We start from the raw sequence: 22,389 nt of genomic DNA, 5'->3' as shown, positions 1-22,389 counted from the left end.
AATGTATTGTGAATAGGTGATGCTAACACCTTACAGTACTTACAGCAGGTCTGAGTCACGGCCTAAACCTCTTGAGTGTCCATGATGGATGTGAGTCAGGCAGCTGGTGTGTATTTGAGATCTGTCTTGAGGATTTGTTGACTGTTTCTCTGAGAGTACAGGTGGAATTAAACTCTCCTCCTGAGAAAACGTAAGCATAACATCAGTTCACTGATATGAGTTAGATACTGTATCTCACATGAGGGACTCACAAGAATCTTATAAGCGCAAAGAACCAATCACAACCCATTTGTCAGACGGACCGGTCGAGTGGCGAATGAATTGAGCCTCTCCCCTCAAACAAGAGTCATTCTCGAGCATGCCGAACGTCCTCACACTCTTGTGAGTAGGGGAATACGGTGAGATCTCACTCATAAAATCAGATAATCGGGATTACACACGTAACCTTAAGTCATCTTTCCATTATTAGTTTCAATATCTCAAATGAGGAAAATGGCCAACTCCCGTATTGCAACATGTTCTCCGAAGCCAGGTAACTACAACATATCCACCCTCAGAGGCCCCGACACTAAGGACCGTTTGCACCAAAGAATGTGCAGTGACGTCTAGCTGGTAGAACCTCCTAAAAGTATAAGGGGATGCCCAACAAGCTGTATCGCAAGGGCATCTACTTGCAGGAGAATTCGACAGTGCCTAAGAAGTAGCCATACCTCTGGTGGAGTGAGGCCTTCTGGGGGCCTTCTGAGGCCTTCTGGGGGCCTTCTGAAGGCCTTCTGGGGACCTTCTGGAGGCTGGAACGCTTTACTATTATAGGCCAATATAATAGCTTCCGCCATCCAATGTGATAACCGTTGACTGGTTCTGCCAGGGAGGCTCCCGTGACCGAGTTGGTCGCTCTTGTGCAAAGCTCTCGTTCTATCTGTTCACACTGGACAAAAACGGTGGAGTCACTCTTCTGTAGAAGGGAAAGGCGGCGGATGGAGAGCCACAAGGTCCAAGGCGAGAATTGTAATTGCTGCTGACCCTTTTTAGGCATAAAGGCAGGGTTGGGCAATAAGGCAACCTTGGAAAAGCCCCGTGCCAACTGTAGGCATGAATCTCTCACTTGCTTTGCGGACATAAGGGCGACCAATAAAGCAGTCTTAAAGGAGGGATGTGTCGTCTCCACGCTTTCCAGCGACACAAAAGGCTGCTATGAAAATGGCCTCGAGCACAAAAGACCCATGACTGGACTAAAGGCTTGGGAACTGGCCGTAAGCGACGCGCCCCCTCCGTGGCTCTCGAGTAGTACAGCGGTCTAAGGCACTGCATCTCAGTGCAAGAGATGTCACGACAGTCCCTTCGTTCGAATCCAGGCTCTACTCTCATCAGGCCGTGATTGGGAGTCCCAAAGGGCGCCACACAATGGGCCCAGCGTCGTGCGGGTTTGGCCGGGGTAGGCCGTCATTGTAAATAAAAATGTGTTCTTAACTTACTTGCCTAGTTAAATAAAGGTTCCTTAATTTAAAATTCAAACGCATTAACAAGTGGTGTTTCCCCAACGTGTTATTGTGACAGGCAGAGAAGCCGGCTGGAGAAAGCTTTCCCTCTGTTCGGAAAAAGTATAAAAATACAGAGCATTGGTCAGGAATGATGTGTTTCTGGTCACACCACTTCTCAAAAAAATGCACCACTTGATTCCATACAGAGGGCGTGTAGAAGGAGCCCTCTGGATAGTCTCAATGACTCTGAGAGGGCAGGCCTGTCGCATCCAGATTTAACCTCTCACGGGCCAGGCCCAGAGGGCCATGGTGTCTGGGTAAGGTTGTCAAATTGACTTGGGTCGGCAAATCCCTGCGTAATGGCAGTTGCCAGGGCTCGGCGTACAGCAGGTAGATGAGCTCCGCTATGCAGAGCTCGCCTGGCCAATCAAGGGGCTACCAAGTTGAGGGATGAGCCTTCCAGATTGGGGCTGAGGCGCGTAAAAGTATAACGCAACACCCTCTGCCAAGCGTGTGCCAGCAAATTCAACCCGAGTTCTCCAGCTTGCGTGAAGAATAGCGGGTAGTGTGTTTTCTATGGAGGCTTGACCGTATCTCTCCCAGATCTGTTTCACCACTTGGCGTGTTGGTATTTTATTAGGATCCCCATTAGCTGCTGCGATAAGCAGCAGCTTCTCTTCTTGGGGTCCACGTGAAACATGACATAATACAGAACATTAAACTAGAACCGCTCAAGCACAGAACTACTCAAAGGTTCGGTACTGACTCAATACTGAAGGAAAAATCTGTTCACCTGAGCAATACGAGGTGTAAGAGTTCCTTGCGATCATGGCTCTATATAATACTGTGTTTCCATAAATTCATTCTGGATTTGGGGACTGTGACAAGTTGGTGGCATGTCTGGTGCAGTGTGTGTGTGTGTGTCAGTGCTGTGTTAACTATGCAAACAATTTAGTAATTTTCTACACATTAATGTTAAACACTGAACAAAATATAAACATGTAAAGTGTTGGTCCTATGTTTTATGAGCTGAAATAAAAGAGCCCAGAAATGTTCCATATTCACAAATCTATTTCTCCCAAATGTTTTGCACAAATGTGTTTACATCCCTGTTAGTGAGCATTTCTCCTTTGCCAAGATAATCCATCCACCTGACATGTCAAGAAGCTGATTAAATAGCATGATCACTACACAGGTGCACCTTGTGCTGGGGAAAATAAAAGGCCACTCTAAAATGTGAAGTTTTGTAACACAACACAATGCCACAGAAGTCTCAAGTTGAGGCTGACTTCAGGAATTAAAACTATGGTTATGGTTTTATATTCTGCAGCCAAAGCAAACCAGGCCTACTACACATGTAGCTGGATAAAGACTGTAAGGCTGTGTTCTGTATCCTTGTCCTCTTTAAGAGATGGGTTGGGTGGGGTGTGCATATTTACACATGTTAAACCACTTCCTCAGAACTATCATGTCAAACTTGTTTGTTTTCAGTTTCCCTTATGATTTCACTGGAAGTTGTGTGTGTGTTTTATATCCACAGATGTTGGTCTTCCCCATGTGAATGAACCGACAGTGTGTTTTATATCCACAGATGTTGGTCTTCCCCGTGTGAATGAACCGACAGTGTGTTTTATATCCACAGATGTTGGTCTTCCCCGTGTGAATGAACCGACAGTGTGTTTTATATCCACAGATGTTGGTCTTCCCCATGTGAATGAACCGACAGTGTGTTTTATATCCACAGATGTTGGTCTTCCCCGTGTGAATGAACCGACAGTGTGTTTTATATCCACAGATGTTGGTCTTCCCCGTGTGAATGAACCGACAGTGTGTTTTATATCCACAGATGTTGGTCTTCCCCGTGTGAATGAACCGACAGTGTGTTTTATATCCACAGATGTTGGTCTTCCCCGTGTGAATGAACCGACAGTGTGTTTTATATCCACAGATGTTGGTCTTCCCCGTGTGAATGAACCGACAGTGTGTTTTATATCCACAGATGTTGGTCTTCCCCGTGTGAATGAACCGACAGTGTGTTTTATATCCACAGATGTTGGTCTTCCCCATGTGAATGAACCGACAGTGTGTTTTATATCCACAGATGTTGGTCTTCCCCATGTGAATGAACCGACAGTGTGTTTTCGAATTATTATTAGCGGTCTGGTGACATGTTTGACTGTTTAGTGTAGGGTTGTATTCATTAGGCTACATGGTAGTAAAACCTTTTTTTCCGTGTCAGTTCCTAATGAATGAATCGCAGTTTAGAGGAGGAGCTTTGTGAAGGTAAAAGAAGAGTTATTGAGCACCGAGAGTGTGTGTTGTGTGCCAGACTGTGCATGGGCTGGGTCCTGGGTAAGGGCAGTAAGCACTTTTCCTGTCTCCCTCCTGCTAGTTTCAATCGCCCCCCAGTGTGTCTACAAACACGCAACACAGGAAAAAGGGGACATAGGGCCAGTGTTTGTGCTGCAGGGCGGGGGCTGCTTGCTTGTTTTTCTTAGGGTTCAGGAAACAGTTGGCCTGCTCCTGTGACAAACCCGTCTCGCATATACAGTACCAGTCAAAAGTGTGGACCCACCTAGTCATTTCAAGGGTTGTTCTTTTATTTTGACTATTTTCAACATTGTAGAATAATAGTGAAGACAACTCTGGAATCCTGTAGAAACCAAAAAAGTGTTAAACAAATCAACAACACAAATAATTAAACCAAGACTGGGCAAAGCAGACAATGTACAAACTTGGTACTGTATGTTGGCATATAAACTATAGTTGTTTACCAGTGAAATGTATGCTGGAATATGTTTTGTATCTACCCCTATGTGATTCTGACCAAGAACCGAGAGCAACTAGACGGGTGAGGATCCTACTAGTACAGTACTGTCTAGTAGTATCCTCTATCATTTCTGACATCAAACAAGAACACGACCCAGACGATGACGTACACTGCCATTGTTTGTATTGTGTAACAAAGGCAGGGGTTTGTTTTCTGAAACACAATTGGGGGGGCGGACTCATTTTTCTGTGATTTTTTTTTTTTTACCACTGAGGACTGGACCTCATCCCTCTGCTCTGGCCGTAGCTGTGGCCCATGAGTAAACCACCATCTGGCCATCTTGTGTAACGCCACACCCTACGATCACTTCTAATTGTGGATGTAATTCAAATGGGACAATCAGGCCCGGTATAATTTGGGCTTTAAAGACATGGTCCTGAACTTTGGCGACTGGTAAACCTCCTGCTTTGGGCTGGATGTGTCAATGTGTAGTTTATACATGCATAGTGTATGAGCAGAATTAGTGGCTTACCTAATTACCTTACTAATTTCTGGAACCTGTGTGGCGCCTTTTCCTCCAACGCGGGCCAGCTCCCTAGCAATTTGAGTTTCAGCCAATGAGCTTCGGTAACTGAAAGGTGGCTGGATCGAATCGCCAAGCTGACAAGGTAAAAAAATCTGTCCTTCTGCCCCTGAACAAGGCAGTTAACCCACTGTTTCCCTTGTAGGACGTCATTGTAAGTAAGAATTTGTTCTTAACTGACTTGCCTAGTTAAATAAAGGTTAAATAAAAAATTGGCATTTTCAAGTGAGTGACTGTATGATTGGTTGGATTGGAGGGGTGGACTGAGGTGTGTGTGTTCAGTGTTTGAGTGCGTTTTTATAAATGTTTGCTGTTAATCTAGTGAGGCGTATGCGCTGCAGGTAAAAAGCTGTGTGTGTGCCTGTAAGCACCTTTTATAATGCAGAACCAGTAATGAGCAAAGGGAAATGGAGAACTGGCCCTCTGACAAACCCAATCCCAGCAGACGTATCTGTTTTGGAGTGTGTGTATTTTAATTGGGGCGAGATTGGGGCGTAAAATACCATGCTACTGTATATGAAAACATATTTTACATTACTTATTTAATGCAGAATGAATCAATGACCCATGATATTAGTTACATAGTGGTCAAACTGCATCCTGTCTCAGACACTGACCTGAAGGTGTCTTTAATAGCACTATGCACACACTGATTTCTGTTATACACTGCATTTGGGAAGTATTCAGACCTTTGACCTTTGCCACATTTTTATGTTGCTGCCATATTATTTCTCATTCTCACTCAAATCTACACGATTACAGCCTCGTCTTCGGTATGACACTACAAGCTTGGCACACCTGTATTTGGGAAGTTTGCTTTGGCACACCTGTCTTGGCTGTGTGCTTAGGGTCGTTGTCCTGTTGGAAGGATCTGTACTGCACAAACATTCCCTCCAGCATGATGCTGCCACCATGCTTCACTGTAGGGATGGTGCCAGGTTTCCTCCAGATGTGGCGCTTGGCATTCAGGCCAAAGAGTTCAATCTCCCTTTCATCAGACCAGAGAATCTTGTTTCTTATGGTCAGAGTCCTTTAGGTGTCTTTTGGGAAACTCCAAGTGGGCTGTCATGTACCTTTTTATTGAGGAGTGGCTTCCGTCTGGTCACTCCACCATAAAGCCCTGATTGGTGGATTGCTGCAGAGATGGTTGGCCTTCTGGAAGGTTCTCCCATCTCCACAGGGAAACTCTGGAGCTTTATCAGTGACCTTCGGGTTCTTGGTCACCTCTCTGACCAAGGCCCTTCTCCCCCGATTGCTCAGTTTGGCCAGACGGCCAGCTCTAGGAAGAGTTTTGGTGGTTCCAAACTTCTTCCATTTAAGAATGATGGAGGACACTGTGCTCTTGGGGACCTTCAATGCTGCAGAAATGTTTTTTTACCCTTCCCCAGATTTGTGCCTTGACATAATCCTCTCTCGGTGCTCTACGGACAATTCCTTCAACCTCATGGATTGGTTTTTGCTCTGACAAGCGCTGTCAACTGTGGGACCTTATATAGACAGGTGTGTGCCTTTCCAAATCATGTCCCATCAATTGAACAACTCCAAGTTGTGGAAACATCTCAAGGATGATCAATGGAAACAGGACGCACCTGAGCTCCAATCTTGAGTCTCATAGCAAAGGGTCTGAATTCTTATGTAATTTGTTTTATTTTTTTTATTTGTAAAATATTTGCAAACATTTCTAAAAACCTGTTTTCACTTTGTCGTTATGTGGTATTGTGTGTAGATTTTTAAAATGTATTTTATTTAAGAACAATTTCTTATTTACAATGATTGGCCCGGACAATGCTGGGCCAATTGTGCGCCGCCCTATGGGACTCCCGATCACGGCTGGTTGTGATACAGCTCGGGATCGAACCAGGGTCTGTAGTGACACCTCTAGCACTACGCTGCAGTGCCTTAGACCGCTGTGCCACTCGGGGGCCCAGATTGATGGGATTAAAAATATAAAAAAAACTATCTTTAGAATAAGGCGAATGTAAAAAAGTCCAGGTCTGAGTACATTCTAAATGCACTGTAGATGTGTGGTAGTAGATTAGTGGCCAGAGGGCACACACTTAATGTGTTGTGAAATGTATTGTAAGGTTTTTAAAATTGTAGAACTGCCTTCAGTTTGCTGGACCCCAGGAAGAGGAGCTGCTGCCTTGGCAGGAACTAATGGGGATCCATAATAAATACGACATACAAAATAGGAATATTGTGAACAGCTCCTCACTCATACATTTAGCAATTATTATTATTATGTTGTGTAAAGGTGCCATATATTACTGTGAGCCCTGGTCAAAGTAGTGTGCTTATAGGGAATAGGGTGCCATTTGGGATGGACTCATGTACTGAACCTGCATACTCTTGTGCAAACGCACCAGTCAACCCATTCATGTAGGTGACTCTGAAGTGGTTGCGCTCTACAGGTTGCCAGTTGTGTGTTTGTTACTGTTCTGTTTGAAAGGCCACAAAGATTAAGACTGACACAACACCTTGTCATTTTCTCTGTTGTGGGAACACCGAACTCCAACAACAAAGCCTCTCTCTAAAGTCTCATATGCTTTTACTAGGTGCCAAGTCCTGCCAGCCACTAGTTACTTCTCTTGGTTACTCATACAGGCACATCCCAGACACACTTTAAAGATTGTAAGTGATTAATGCTGTGTGTGTGTGTGTAGATCCTAGCCAACCTAGTGATGGAGACCCTCTACCCAGAGCTGAGGAATCTGATTGGTCCTCGTCTGAAGGGGAAGATACAACAGAGACAGAGGAACTGGATGCTGGTGAGTCGTTCTACCTACATGCTGCACTCTGTTCCTTCCCAGGCCCCAGAGGTTTCCCTGAGCACACGCTTTTTCCTGTTCAGGTCACATGGTCTGGAAAACTCCTGGCCCAACATTCCTGATCACATTGCTGATTGTGTGAGTGCGTCCCAAATGGCCCCCTATTCCCTACATAGTGCACTACTTTAGACCAGAACCCCATGGCCCCCTATTCCCTACATAGTGCACTACTTTAGACCAGACACCATGGCACCCTGTTCCCTACATAGTGCACTACTTTAGACCAGAACCCCATGGCACCCTATTCCCTACATAGTGCACTACTTTTGACCAGCCTACACGTGCATTATGTGCCCTGGTCAAAGGTTGTGGAATAGGGTGGAATCTGGGACAACCCTCTCTCTCTCTCGCTCTCCCTGTCCCTCTCCAGATCTCTGAGGCGGTGTATAAGCAGGTGTCGTCTCAGACCCAGGCCCAATACGAGGCTCTCGTCCAGGCCTGTGAGGTAGAGACGCCCCGTCTAGACGCCGCTCTACGCACAGACATGGACCAGATTATCACCTCCAAGGAGCACGTCAGCGGCAAGATCCGCGGTGAGAGGCGCATCCTGGCACGCACACATGCACACGCTTTAAAAAATATATCCTGACACCCTCTCACCTCAAGATCCGCGGTGAGAGGCGCATCCTGGCACGCACACATGCACACGCTTTAAAAAATATATCCTGACACCCTCTCACCTCAAGATCCGCGGTGAGAGGCGCATCCTGGCACGCACACATGCACACGCTTTAAAAAATATATCCTGACACCCTCTCACCTCAAGATCCGCGGTGAGAGGTGCGTCCTGACACGCACACGCTTTAATATATATATCCTGACACCCTCTCACCTCATGTTGTGACACAGCAGCACCCACAGGAAACACTCCTTCCACTTTAGACACACACACACAGGCTGTGATGCAGTGTGTCGACTTAATCACAGTGCGTTAGTTGTCTCAACGATGGCACTTTTTCAGTCCAAGCGTCTAGTGGAGAGTCCAGGGAATTACCGAAGTGTTTGCGCTGTAAAATGAGCAGTGCTGCAATGCTCCTCAACAGAGGGGCCTTTGTTAGCAACGGTTTGTCATTTCTAGTGTTTGTGGTTTGTTGAGTGCAGTTAGATCAGTCATTGAATGCGTCCCCAATGGCACCTATTCCCTACATAGTGCACAACTTTTGACAATCCCTATCTCTTTAGTCAAAAGTAGTGTGGACTATGTAGGGAATAAAGTGCCATTTGGGATAGAAGGGTCTTATCCCTCACTCCTTATCCCTTACGCTCATCTCTCTCGCCCCTCTCTCACCCCTCTCTCTCATCCCTTTCACCCCTCTCTCTCATCTCTCTCGCCCCTCTCTCTCGCCCCTCTCTCTCTCTCATCCCTCTCATCCCTCTCGCCCCTCTCATATCTCTGCCTTCCTGCTCTAACATTTTCTCTTATGTTTAGTTTCTCATGGAGACAATGTTGAAGGACTGCATTCCTTGGATGTCACTGGAGGCCAGGGCTCACATGTCCTGTGTTTATTAGTGTGTGTATGGAATATTTTTATTATGGTTTTGTATTTAGTTACACTACAGTAACTGGTCACATACAGCATTACAGTCCCTTCAGAAAGTATTCATGCCCCTTGACTTTTCCATATTTTGTTGTTAGACAGAACTCAAAATGGATTAAGTAGATGGTGAGAAACTCATCTACATATAGTACCCCATAATGACAAAGTATAAACATGTTTTTAGAACACGGTGCACATTTTATTGAAAATGAAATACAGACGTGTCTCATTTACATAAGTATTCCCCCCCTAGTCAATACTTTCTAGAAGCATCTTTGGCAGCGATTACAGCTGAGTCTTTCTGGGTAAGTCTCTAAGGGCTTTCCACACCTGGATTGTGCAACATTTGCCCATTATTCTTTTCAATATTCTTCAAGATCTACCAAATTGGTTGTTGATCATTGCTAGAAAACCATTTTCAGGTCTTGCTGTAGTTTCAAGTCAAAACTGTAACTCGGCCACTCAGGAACTTTCACTGTCTTCTTGGTAAGCAACTCCAGTGTAGATTTGGCCTTGTGTTGTAGGTTATTGTCTTGCTGAAAGCTGAATTCACCTCCCAGTGTCTGTTGGAAAGCAGATTTAACCATTTATCCTGAAAAACACCCAACACCCATTTCATGCTGACCTCACCGATCACGTCATGCTATTCAATCATTGCACCCACGTCTGCGTAGCCAGGCACTAAAACAGAACTTGGTTCTATTTGTGACACTTGACGCGCCGCAAGTCCTGCCTCTCCGCAAGTCCTGCCTCTCCGCAAGTCCTGCCTCTCCGCAAGTCCTGCCTCTCCGCAAGTCCTGCCTCTCCGCAAGTCCTGCCTCTCCGCAAGTCCTGCCTCTCCGCAAGTCCTGCCTCTCCGCAAGTCCTCATTGATTTTTAGGAGCAAATATCCACGTGGGAGATTAAAAGATGACCTGAGGTCCACACTCCAGTCCAGTTGGTGGTAGTTGGTGGTTAAGCACCTTAAAGTTGGTTGCCAACCTCCATATAAGTCAGAAGCCTGAAGGAGGAGAGATTACTAGAAACAAACTTATCTGTGGATTAATATCTGCGTGGCCAAGCACACCTCCAACTCATTCATCAAGTTTGCAGAAGACACAACAGCCTACAGGGAGGAGGTGAGGGCCCTGGTGGAGTGGTGCAGGAAGATAACCTCTCAACGTCAACAAAAATAAGTGATTGTGGACTTCAGGAGACCACCCACATATGGCGTACACATTAATACATCTGGCTTGGCCCACCGAAGACCAACTTTTACAGATTCACCATTGAACATCCTGTCGGGCTGTATCACTGCCTGGTATGGCAACTGTATCGTCCACAACCACAGGGCTCTCCAGAGTGTGGTGCGGTCTGCCCAACGCATCACCGGGAGCACACTGCCTGCCCTCCAGGACATCTACAGCACCCGGTGTCACAGGAACACCAAGAAGATCATCAAGGACATCAACTACCCGAGCCACTGCCTGTTCACCCCGCTATCATCCCGAAGGTGAGGTCAGTACAGGTGCATCAAAGCTGGGACAGAGAGACTGAAAAACAGCTTTCATCTCAAGGCCATTAGACTGTTAAATAGCCATCATGAGCCGGCCTCCACCCAGTACCCTGCCCTGAACTTAGTCACTGTCACTACCCGGCTACCACCCAGTTACTTAACCCTGCACCTTAGAGGCTGCTACCCTATGCACATAGTCATGGAACCCTGGTCACTTTAATAATGTTTACATACTGTTTTACCCACTTCATATGTATATACTGTATTCTAGTCAAGGCCATCCTACTTAACTATTGCTGTACATAGAATAGTATATCTTACACATTATTCAGATATACTACATATTCTATCCACTTACTGTCCATAATGTCTATGCATCCCATCGCGTGTGTGTTTCTCTATACATGCAGTACCAGTCAAAAGTTTGGACACCTGCTCATTCAAGGGTTTTACTTTGTTTTTACTATTTTCTACATTGTACAATAATAGTAAAGACCTCACAATTATGAAATAACACATATGGAATCATGTAGTAACCAAAAAAGTGTTAAACAAATCAAAATATATTTGAGATTCTTCGAAGGAGCCAGCCTTTGCCTTGATGACTGCTTTGCACACTCTTGGCATTCTCTCAACCAGCTTCATGAGGTAGTCACCTGGAATACATTTCAATTAACAGGTGTGCCTTGTTAAAAGTTAATTTGTGGAATTTCTACAATGTAAAAAATGAAGAATGAGTAGGTGTTCTAGAACTTTAGACCGGTAGTGTATATACTGAACAAAAATATAAATGAGGCGATTACAGTTCATATAAGGAAATCGGGCAATAGAAAGAAAGAAATTCGGCCCTAATCTATGGATTTCACATGACAGGGCAGCCATGGGTGAGCCTACGAGGGCATAGGCTAGTTTTCCACCAAAAAAGGGCTTTAATACAGACTTAAATACCCCTCAGCTGGCACATGGTACATGCTGCGCAACAGTGAGCGACTCACAGGGCTGCGGTCTGCTTGTAAACAAACACCACGTGACATGTGACTACATACAGTAAGCTTGATGATAATTTGACAGGTGAAATTAAGAATGCAATTTTCTTTATTTCCCAAAGATATTGCACAAGTTGACTGCAGGTATTTACTTAAAGTAGCTACAAATATTCAAAAGTATTAAACTTCAAAGAATGCATGTCTTGGAATATCTTTTCTGCACAAGCTTCCTTTTCATTCTGTCATTTAGGTTAGTATTGTGGAGTAACTATGTTGTTAATCCATACTCTGGTTTCTAAAGCCATTAAACTTTGTAACTGGTTTAAATTCACCAACTGAGTTCGGAAGGACGCCTGTACCTTTGTAGCGACTGGGTGTACTGATACACCATCCAAAGTGTATTTAATAACTTCACCATGCTCAAAGGGATATTCAATGTCTGCTTTTTTATTTTACCCATCTACCAATAGGTGGCTTTTCTTTGCGAGGCATTGGAAAATCTCCCTGACCTTTGTGGTTAAATCTGTTTGAAATTCACTGCTTGACTGAGGGACCTTACAGAAAATGGTGTGTGTGGGGTACAGAGATGAGGTAGTCATTCACAGATCATGTTAAACACTTTTTATGTGCCTGCTGTCTCTTAACCTCTGAAAAGCCAACTGACATTTACTCCTGAGGTGCTGACCTGTTGCACCCTCTACAACTACTGTGATTATTATTTGACCCTGATGTTCATAGATGACCATCAATCTGGTGTTAATGGCCATGTTCTCTTATCTCCACCCCTCAGAGCCTGGTTCCTCTCTAGGTTTCTTCCTAGGTTCTGGCCTTTCTAGGGAGTTTTTCCTAGCCACTGTGCTTCTACATCTGCAAAACTCTATGGGGTTTTAGGCTGGGTTTGTGTATAATCACTTTTGACATATGCTGATGTAAAAAATAGTTTTATAAATGCATGTGATTGATTGACTGATGTAGTTCTTACCAGAGGTGTGGCAATGCTTACCTACGTTTGGCATAGCAGTCTGTTCCACCTTCACTTTGTCATGGTTGCCTCCTGTGCCAGAACAGTTGATCGGGATCTGATTACAATACAGTGGAAATGACTGACCACTGTTCATGACTTTGTTAGTTGGGCATTTAGGCCTACAGTAGCAGCCAGGTTAGTAGTACTTCATATCATGGCTGCATCATTTCTCCATTTCAGTCACAGGTTTGACGGCTAATGATATTTTGGTTCCTTTTCTCCAGACTTTTCAGTCGGATGTCTCTGGGTAATGCTTGGTATTACTGTGGTCTTGAAGTGTGGGTGTTTACTGTCTACTGACCATGGGGACTAACCGTACTCCTTATTGCCTCCTCCACCCCCCCCCCCCCTTCCGTAGCTCTGGTGTTGCCCAGGGCAGAGCAGCTCCTTCGGCGCAGCGTCCAGCCCTACGTCAGCTCCATCCTGGAAGCCTTGATGGAGCCCACCAGCAGAGGCTTCTCCGAGGTACGAGACGTCTTCTTCAGAGAGCTGGTGGAGGTCAGCAAGAACACGCTCAACGGAGGGGGCAAGGACAAACTGGGGGAGGTGAGTGGACCACCGGAGGACTTGAAGACACAAGTTGGAGTTCACGCCTACAGCCCTTGGTGACCTCTGTGACTGTTCTATAAAATGTACTGAGGATCTGTTTAAGTGCTCGGTGTTGTCATGTCCTCAACTCATCTCGGTCCGTCTCTTTCCCCCCTCCTCTCTCTGCCCTCCTTCTCTCCCTTTTTCTCGCTCTCTCCTTTCTCCCCTCCCCTCTCTCAGCACATGGAGAAGATCTCTATGCTGGCGTTCCACCCGGTGAAGATGCAGAGCTGCTATGAGAAGGTGGAGCAGCTGAGTCTGGAAGGGCTGCAGCAGAGATTTGATGTGTCCAGCCCCTCTGTGTTCATCCAGAGGGCTCAGATCCTCATGAGAGAGGTGAGATCTTAACCCACAAATCCCACTACCTGGTGGGTATGAAGCTGCCACACGAGACTACCAACACTGTAGTTATTGTTCTTACTGCACTTTGTGACAGATTGTAGGGGTACCATCTGGTCGCGAGAGAGGGTGTTTCATTGAACACCATAGGAACGAATGAGCTACGTGAGATCGTTGACGGTCTGTCTTTTCCCCCAGTGTATCACTAATGTCCTCTCTCTCCTCTGGGTAAAAGCAAATGGACAACGCTGTGTACACGTTCGAACAGCTGCTGCACCAGAGTCTGGAGGAAAAGGACCAGAGAGGAGAGAACCTGTGTAAGACCATCCAATGCTGCCAGGACAGAGTGCTGAAGGTTAGTTAGACTGAGGGGGGGATAAGGATGAAGGGGAATGACTGATTCTGAATGGAGGATTCCAGATTTCCTGCTGATTCCCTCCTGATTCCGGGAAAATTCCAATCGGTAGACCGGAAACACTGGGAATTTTTGGCAACCCTTGCCATCAAAGAGTCTAATGTCTTCTGTCTGCGTCCCTCTGTCTGTCCCTGTCAGAAATATGACTATGACAGTAGCACGGTGCGTAAGAAGTTCTTCAGAGAGGCCCTGCTACAGATCATCATCCCCTACATGCTGAAGCAGCTGGCTCCCTCCTGCCATCCGGTGAGGCTCACTGGTTTTAAGTCTCTTTTTCCAGCTATCCTAGTCTCCTAAGACACAGATCCCCCTCACACTCCAGCCACCCCTTTACTCTATGGTTCTGTCTCATATGGAACCCTGTAATCTATTTAGGCTCTGGTCAAAAGTAGTGCACTATATAAGGGACTGGGGTGCCACTTGGGATGTCACCTATGTCTAGTGCATTAGTCTGTAACAACATCTCTACCTCCCTCTCAGGACCTCCCTCCCTTCCAGGAGCTGATCTTTGAGGACTTCTCCCGGTTCATCCTGGTGGAGAACATGTTTGAGGAGGTGGTGCTGCAGTCTGTCACCAAGGACATCATGATGGGTGAGTGGTGGACATGCGTTGAAGACACTGGCCCGGCATAGGCTAGACCATTCGTAAAGCATCTCCGGATAGGACTGCTAATCTAGGATCAGTTTTTTTTTTTTTTAGAGCACACGTATGATTATATAGACAGGGGGGGACCTGATCCTAGATCAGCAGATTCAGCAGTGCTAATCTGAGGCGATTTGTGAATTTGGCGCTGACGTAAATCTCTGTGTGCCTACAGCTGTGAAAGAGGCGGCAGTCCAGAAGAGACACAACCTGTACAGAGACAGCATGATCCTGGCGAACAGCGACCCCGACCTCCACCTGCTGGGGGAGAGCCCCTCTGTAGACTGGGCCGCCCAGTTCGGGGACGGGGATGAGGAGTCTGACGAGTCCCCGGAAGGATGTGGCCGGTCCAAATGGCGGCGCAGGCAAGTGGTCTCCATGATCAAGCTGGACGGGATGGGCCCGCTGCCCTACGAGTCGTGCTTAGAGGTGCCGGGGGTGGATTTCATCCCCGAGGAGGGGGAGATGGAGGAGGGGGTGGATTTCATCCCTGAGGAGGAGGAGGAGGAGGAGGGAGCCCCCATGGAACCAGAGCCAAATTCCCCAGACAACGTGCAGGAGATCCGTTACCTCATCAATCCGGTGGTGGAGATGATTGTCCCGGCCTCGGAGGAGGACTTGGCTGTTCTCACCAATGGGACAGAGCCGGGGATGCTGACGCTAGAGGGCGAAGAGGAGGAGGTGACGCTCATCACCACCGTGGTGGAGGAGGTGCACAGGAAGTCACTGCAGTGGAAAAGTGCCCCACAGGAAGTGAGCAAGCAGCTGAAAGAAAGAGGTCCAGACCAGAAAGCTGAGGGGGAGCTTCAGGAAAAAGGGGAGGCAGCTATTGAGGGCCAGGTAGAGGGCATCGAGAACGCCTTACAGGAAATGGCGATAATGATACAGGAGGAGAGGCAGGACGAGGTGGAGGCAGCCATCGAGGGAGAAGATGAGGCTATCGAGAATGCCATACAGGAAATAGAGATGGCGGTACAGGAAGAGGACGAAGACAGGATAACGGAGTGTGCCGTAGACTCTGACGCTGAGCTGGCCCCACCATTGGCTGACTCCAGCCCCCGGCACCACGATGACAGCGGCTTCCAGTCACTGACCAATGAGGCCTTGGATGAGGGCGAAGCTCAGCCAATGAAGAATGTTCTGAAAACAGAGGACTCTCTAACCGATCCAGGTGAGGTTGAGGTGATTGTGGAACAGGGAAACGCTGCACTTCACGACAACTCTGAGACCGGGGAGGACTCTGAAACTGAAGTTTTATATGACATTTGAATGGGAAGACAAGGGAGAAAATTTCATTTTTTTAACCTCATTTTAATCTCCAGCACAATACCAGTGTCAACATTCCTTATGATATCATCAAAAGTGACATGGGGAGCAAGAAACTTATTGGAGGTTTTGAAAATCCTTTTTCTGACTTTGAACCCTGTGGTGTCACAGATCATAGAGGCAGCGTTTTCACATGTAGACACTGGTATGGTTCTGGAGATGACAAATATGAGGTGGAAAAGTTAATTTACACTACAGATGCCCATGTGTAAGGGCCTTCAGGATATGTTCATAGAGATGCATGGCAGGATAGACGTGGAACACTTCACGGTGCATGGGTACACACTCACTGGTCATTGCATGACCTCTTCCTGAGCACTAGGAGGCACTGTAAGCTGGCTTTTGACACAAACAGCTCTGTTTTTACCTCTTTGTCATGCCATCTTACTGTAATGGGCATTGTCAAACATATCATTATAGAGATTCAGCTATCGTTGCATTCAGGGCCTGGGAGCTCTGCTTTTTAACATCTTTTAACAATGACTTGGCACACTAGTGTATAAAATCAGCCAGAGTGATTTTGTCTTGAAATAAGTTTAAGCCTCGTTTTTGAACCATTACATTTTTTATTTTCACAAGCGGCCTTCTGGAATCTTTTCACAGTGCATGACGAGGCACTTGTTTACTCCCTACTTCTCTGTCTGCTTCCAGTTGACTAACAAAGTCACTAGTGTTATCGTAGATGCTCGAGGTCCTGCGCCAGCCACAGTGCCACTGCCATGAGCACGTTTAGTTATTACTAAAGGGACTTGCTCTGCTGATATCTTGTCTTGACCGTGACGCATCAGAATCTCTCATGTGGGAGTGTTGTGCAGATGGTTGGCAGCACGCTATGTACCTTGTCACGAAGAGGTCTCTTGTCAGTCTAAATAACATGAAGTTGGCTTTGAGTGCAGATCATCACACCGTACTCTTTGTCCACAGTCTCCTCCGGCCACCAAGGGAATAAACCAAGTCTATATTTGTTTATTTTCCCCACTCTTCAAAATGAGGGAAATTTGATTTATGATTTTTCTATCCATGCTATGTTTATGGCCACTGTGTATATATTTGTTCTTAACCAGGCTGAGTTTGTAGTCTTGGGGAAAAAGGTCCATGTATCTCCGTGACTTAAAAGGATAGTTCACTCTGAACCTGAGTCCTTCTGTTTCCTTCCTCTATTTATGACAAATACTCTGTATGGTGCCCAATGCGTTATCCTCGGCTATAGTCTTCATTTTGTGTAAAGCCCTACGCGAGAGCTTTTTTATTGATTTGTATGACAGACTATACTTATGGATTAATAAATATATTGATTTGATGTTTTTTTTTCTATTTCTCATCTATCTCGACTAAAATGGTAAACTGTTTAACCGTAACTTTAAAAAATCTAATTAAATATGTTAACAAAAGGTTAGTGGTATTTGTTTTATTACTATCAATAAAATACAATAGTAGTAAGCACATGTTCATATAAAGTCCATTGAAAAGCTCAGATTAAAAGCAGGCCATGATCTACGTTCAGTTTACTGTAGATCAATAGGATTTGACAAAGCTTTGCGTTCATCCATGATTAGGTTACTGTATAATTCAACAGGAAATATGCCTCTGAAATGTTTTTAGGATATCAAGGCACTAAAAGGTTGGGGTATACTGTCTCTCTCACAAATGATTAACGAGAGCCACATTTTCAGTTCTCTATGTACTTAAGAGCAATTTAAACACTTACCCAATGAGTCTGACAGAGTTACAACACTCAATCACATGCTTCTGTGCTGTCAAAGTGGAAATTCCAGAAAATGTCTTGTGACTAGTGCTGACGAAATGCATAATCTCAGTTCCCTCTGCAAGTAAGCCTGACCTTGGAGTTAGATGCTAGAATGAGGCCATAGGTTGAACTCAAGGTCTCCTCAAACATATCAGTGGATATGCATAGTACAGTAGGTCATACAGGGTAACACACACACAAATAAGCATTCACTTCCTGAGACTTATCTTAAATGTACCACGGGTGTGCTCGATCACTCCCCTACCATGCTGTACTCTTTGTCGCACTATGGAAGCCTCCATCTTGCTTTTTACTCCGCACACCTCTGCTTTAAGATAAGTAGGGGAGAACCACCTTTCACTTCAGGAAACTTGAGAAGTGATAGATCATCACGGGGACATCTATCGCACATGGAGTGTGCAACAGGGTCAGTATGAAAAACACCATGAGGTGCTGTGAAACGTTTGTCAGAGCACATCTTTGTCCAACAGGATAACTAGTGCCTATAGATCTATAGTCCAGGAAAAGGATTATTCTCGTTCTGTTGATTCCACTGTTTGATCAGATTTGACCCAGTAGCGGGAACCCTATGAAGTATCCCAGGACGGAGCCCAAGATGACCCCCAGGAAGATCCAGGTGTTGTAGGACATGACACACAACATCAGCATGTAGCCAAGGGTTACCTGCAGGATGTGCAGGGCTGTCTGGATCCCACGGAGAAGCCATCTGGGTGAAATGAGACGGGGAGAACAGTTATTACAGTAGTCTCCCTGGGGGTGATTATATACAGGTGCACATTTCAGGCTCTCGGGTCTAATGACCTGCTCGGCTTTCTTATAATTGATCGGTCATTCACGTCGGCCTGTGAAACCAGATGCTTGCGCTCTCTGGCCAATTTGGGGATCTGGTGGATGAAAGCCAGCGTCTCTGGAACGTGGTAATCAGACGACTACATGGGCAGGGCTGCTCCTGTGTGAATCCTACCTGTTCGTGGGGGAGAGAGTGGGGGCAGTCTGTTCCATGGGGGCCAGAGAGGACACCGACAGGCTACTGGCTAATGCAGTGCTGCTTCCCCGGCAGTCTGAGGAGTGGAAGGGAGAGGGGCGCTTCCCCAGCCAGACCCTCCACACCTTAAGCAGCTCGTAGAACACTGTCAACAGGAGGACCACGAACACCGACAGCACCATCCCTGCAAACACATTGGCCACAGAGCTTATTGCGGTTGACAACAATGATGGTCATCAACAGTGGCCCCAAAAGTGTCTGCTATATTTATAGTACTGTAGAGTCAACAGCAGTTATTTTAATGAGTGTAAGAAACCAGTGCATGTGTCACTAGATGCCCTATTGGAACATAAGCAACCTGCCCTATAAGCAACAAGTGCTAATTTGCTACCTGAAACACTATGCAGAATGGTGGGGCTGAACTGTACTTGGACAAAATGTAATAGCCAACCAGACAAACGGGTTCAAAAAGATATTTAGATTCTCCTGAGGGCACAGGTCTGTCTACCTGCAGGTCCTTGCACATCCCAGAAGTGGAACAGCAGCGTCACGCTGCTCCCTGCCTCAAAGGTCATCTGGATGAGAAAAGAGCAATTGAACAACAAGTAAACAGCAGTATACTGCAAGGAAACGGACCAGGTTTGGGACCTGTGCAGGAAATCCTGGTTACATGGACATCCATGTATGTGAAATATAAGGCTTGGTCAGGTAGATAATGATGTGCCTATAGCTCAGTTGGTAGAGCATGGCGCTTGTAACGCCAGGGTAGTGGGTTCGATCCCCGGGACCACCCATACGTAGAATGTATGCACACATGACTAAGTCGCTTTGGATAAAAGCGTCTGCTAAATGGCATTTATTATTATTATTATTACATGTGTTTTGTTGCCGTTGATCCGAACTCTGCCAGACAGACTGACTCCTGTTAATATGACCAATTGGTCTGTATCATTTATCTAAAAATATGTATAAACTACGATTTTATTTCCTATTTGCATATGTTGTTGCTTAGACCTGACTTTACATCGTTTGAGGTTTGTGTTGTGCCTGCCATCGCTTGAGACACAACATGCTCTTGAATTCAGGGTGGGTTTCATTGACAGTATAATATAAAACAGATATTCCTATTCAAGTACAATATAAAAACATATTTCCACCTGACTGTCCTACCCATCCTTGAATTTGGCGACGTCATTTGACAAAATAACCCCCTAACACTCTACTCTACTACAACATATTAGTCGCCAAATCCACTGGCTCCAGGTCATCTATAAGTCTCTGCTAGGTAAAGATCTGCCTTATCTCAGCTCACTTGTGATCATAGCAACACCCACCCGTAGCACGCACTCTAGCAGGTATATAATACTTATTTTCCACCATAATTTGCAAATAAATTCATTAAAAATCCTACAATGTGATTTTCTGGATTTGTGATTTTTTTTTCTCATTTTGTCTGTCATAGTTGAAGTGTACCTTTGATGAAAATTACAGGCCTCTCTCATCTTTAAATGGGAGAACTTGCACAATTGGTGGCTGACTAAATACTTGTTTTGCCCCACTATATATATAGTTCTTAATATATTTCCTTTTCCTCTCCCTACCACCCACACAAATTCCAGTAAGTATTCATTTTCACTTAAAGGTTACAAAATAGCACAATCGTATGGACTTACAGGCTACAGAATAACATAAGTATAAAAAATATGTATACTTAATTTCACCTGATAAGAGGCAGCAACAGCCAGATACTCGGTAGGTTATGGTTTGGCTAACCCCTTCAATCATATATTTGCATATCTCCTATAAACTTAAGTCAGGACTCGCAGAAACTCGTCCAGTTTTCCCTGGAGGACATACTGTAAGTTAGTCTTTCCAGAGAAAACAACCACAACAGGTTTTGCATTCCAAGACAAAGGGGCTCTCTGGTCTTCCAACCAAAACCAATAGTCCAAATAGTTTGTGGCAATTAAAGACAATGACCACCATTCTTAGAGCACAGATTCTGCTTGTACTGACAAACAATAGCAGTACTATGGAAAGACAGTCATGCTGTCGCATGTGAGATTATCAGCCAATTTGATTGTCAAGAGAGCCTACTGTGTCCTAAACTGGATGCAGTGTCTCAAGGCCAGTGAAGGAAAACGAGCTCCGTGAGATAGGCGCATACATACACTTTTTCTTCATGAAATTCTCAGCAGGAGCCTTTGACTGTTTATTTGACCTTTATTTAACCAGGTAGACCAGTTGAGAACAAGTTCTCATTTACAACTGTGACCTGGCCAAGATAAAGCAACGGCAGTGCGACAAAAACACAGAGTTAAACATAAACAAACGTACAGTCAATAACACAATAGAAAAATCTGTATACACTGTGTGCAAATGAAGTAAGGAGGTAAGGCAATAAATAGGCCAATAATGGCGAAGTAATTACAATTTAGAAAATTCACACTGGAGTGATAGATATGCAGATGAGAATGTGCAAGTAGAAATATTGGGTTGCAAAAGAGCAGAAAAACAAATATGGGGATGAGGTTTGAAGTTGGTTGGAAGGATGGGCTATTTACAGATGGGCAAATGGGTCACTTTCCATGTACTAGTGACCTGAAAGGTTGCGAGATCGAATCCCCGACAAGGTAAACATCTGTCGTTCTTCGTAAGTAAAGGTTTTAAAAAAAAAAGATAAAGTAGCCTACAACATGTTCGTTCGCTCTCTCTCATGCAAAACAGTCATTTTATTTAACTAGGCAAGTCAGTTATGATCAAATTCTCATTTTCAATGACGGCCTAGGAACAGTGGGTTAACTGCCTGTTCAGGCACCTTGGCAGCTCGGGGATTTGAACTTACAACCTTTCGGTTACTAGTCCAACGCTCTAACCACTAGACTACCTGCCGCCCCGTACTTAATGCCCTGCGAAAGTATTACCTACATATGATTGTGTTGTATCACAAAAACATGAACAAATGCAACACAACGCGAAGAACCTACTTACAGACATGATTGATCAACTTGAGCAGACAAATAAGATGTTTTTTTGGGGGGGGGTTCCTCAGGCCCTTTGACTCCCCATCACGGACAAGAGCGAACAAGAGACGTTGTTTTTTGACGGGATTTAGTTGCATTCCACTTCTCCTTTCTGACCGCAGGGCAACAGGCTACCATGCTTCTTCTGCCCAGCACAGTTTGACAATGATGAGCCGCGGCACCACGTGACGTTTTAAAATGTCGCAAGGGTAGATGGTAGATGTAGTCTTGTGCATATCATTAATTTGCAAGGCAGATAGATGCAATCGGCAGCAATGTATGGAAGGGAGATTCCTAGATGTGTAGTATCGGTGGAAAAAAGTTATGTGTATAAACTGTAGGGGTCCCCATTCTACCACAGAAATGGAACACAAATGACAGAGGATAGATGTTGTGGTGGCAGCTGCAGATTTCACCGAGATTTCACTGCATTCACAAAGTGTAATGAATTCATACTACAGGATAGTAGGCGGTGGCATGCACCTATAACATTTGTTTGCGGACCGCCATAAAACAAAGATATAATCTTACACTCGAATGTGATAGCTAAGCCCACATTTAGGCATACTTTATAGTCTAATAATGCATACGAAATGA

General features: G+C 45.2%; 2 protein-coding genes across 2 annotated transcripts in view; one reads left to right on the top strand and one right to left on the bottom strand.

Moving 5' to 3' along the window:
• The window catches only part of LOC124007150 (protein Niban 2-like), a 55,939-nt gene extending 38,623 nt beyond the window's left edge, over positions 1-17,316 (top strand). The window contains exons 7-14 of the mRNA XM_046317482.1: positions 7,498-7,602; positions 8,033-8,195; positions 13,064-13,251; positions 13,474-13,629; positions 13,868-13,987; positions 14,186-14,293; positions 14,528-14,639; positions 14,866-17,316. Coding sequence (XP_046173438.1) covers positions 7,498-7,602; positions 8,033-8,195; positions 13,064-13,251; positions 13,474-13,629; positions 13,868-13,987; positions 14,186-14,293; positions 14,528-14,639; positions 14,866-15,959 — 2,046 coding nt within the window. The 3' untranslated portion in view covers positions 15,960-17,316. The remainder of the gene's footprint in view (positions 1-7,497; positions 7,603-8,032; positions 8,196-13,063; positions 13,252-13,473; positions 13,630-13,867; positions 13,988-14,185; positions 14,294-14,527; positions 14,640-14,865) is intronic.
• A 93-nt stretch (positions 17,317-17,409) lies between these two features.
• On the bottom strand, positions 17,410-21,968 carry slc31a2 (solute carrier family 31 member 2). Its single transcript, XM_046317488.1, has 4 exons — positions 21,761-21,968; positions 19,278-19,344; positions 18,749-18,953; positions 17,410-18,490 (listed from the first exon to the last, which is right to left on the bottom strand). The coding sequence occupies exons 1-4, from the start codon at positions 21,764-21,766 to the stop codon at positions 18,325-18,327; spliced, it is 444 nt and encodes a 147-aa protein (XP_046173444.1). The 5' UTR covers positions 21,767-21,968; the 3' UTR covers positions 17,410-18,324.
• Between the last annotated feature and the right edge of the window lie 421 nt (positions 21,969-22,389).

This window comes from Oncorhynchus gorbuscha, linkage group LG20 (assembly GCF_021184085.1).
Source record: "Oncorhynchus gorbuscha isolate QuinsamMale2020 ecotype Even-year linkage group LG20, OgorEven_v1.0, whole genome shotgun sequence".
Classification (NCBI taxonomy): Eukaryota; Metazoa; Chordata; class Actinopteri; order Salmoniformes; family Salmonidae; genus Oncorhynchus; species Oncorhynchus gorbuscha.
Note: the sequence above shows the minus strand (reverse complement) of the source record. Positions and strands in the feature narration are given on the sequence as shown.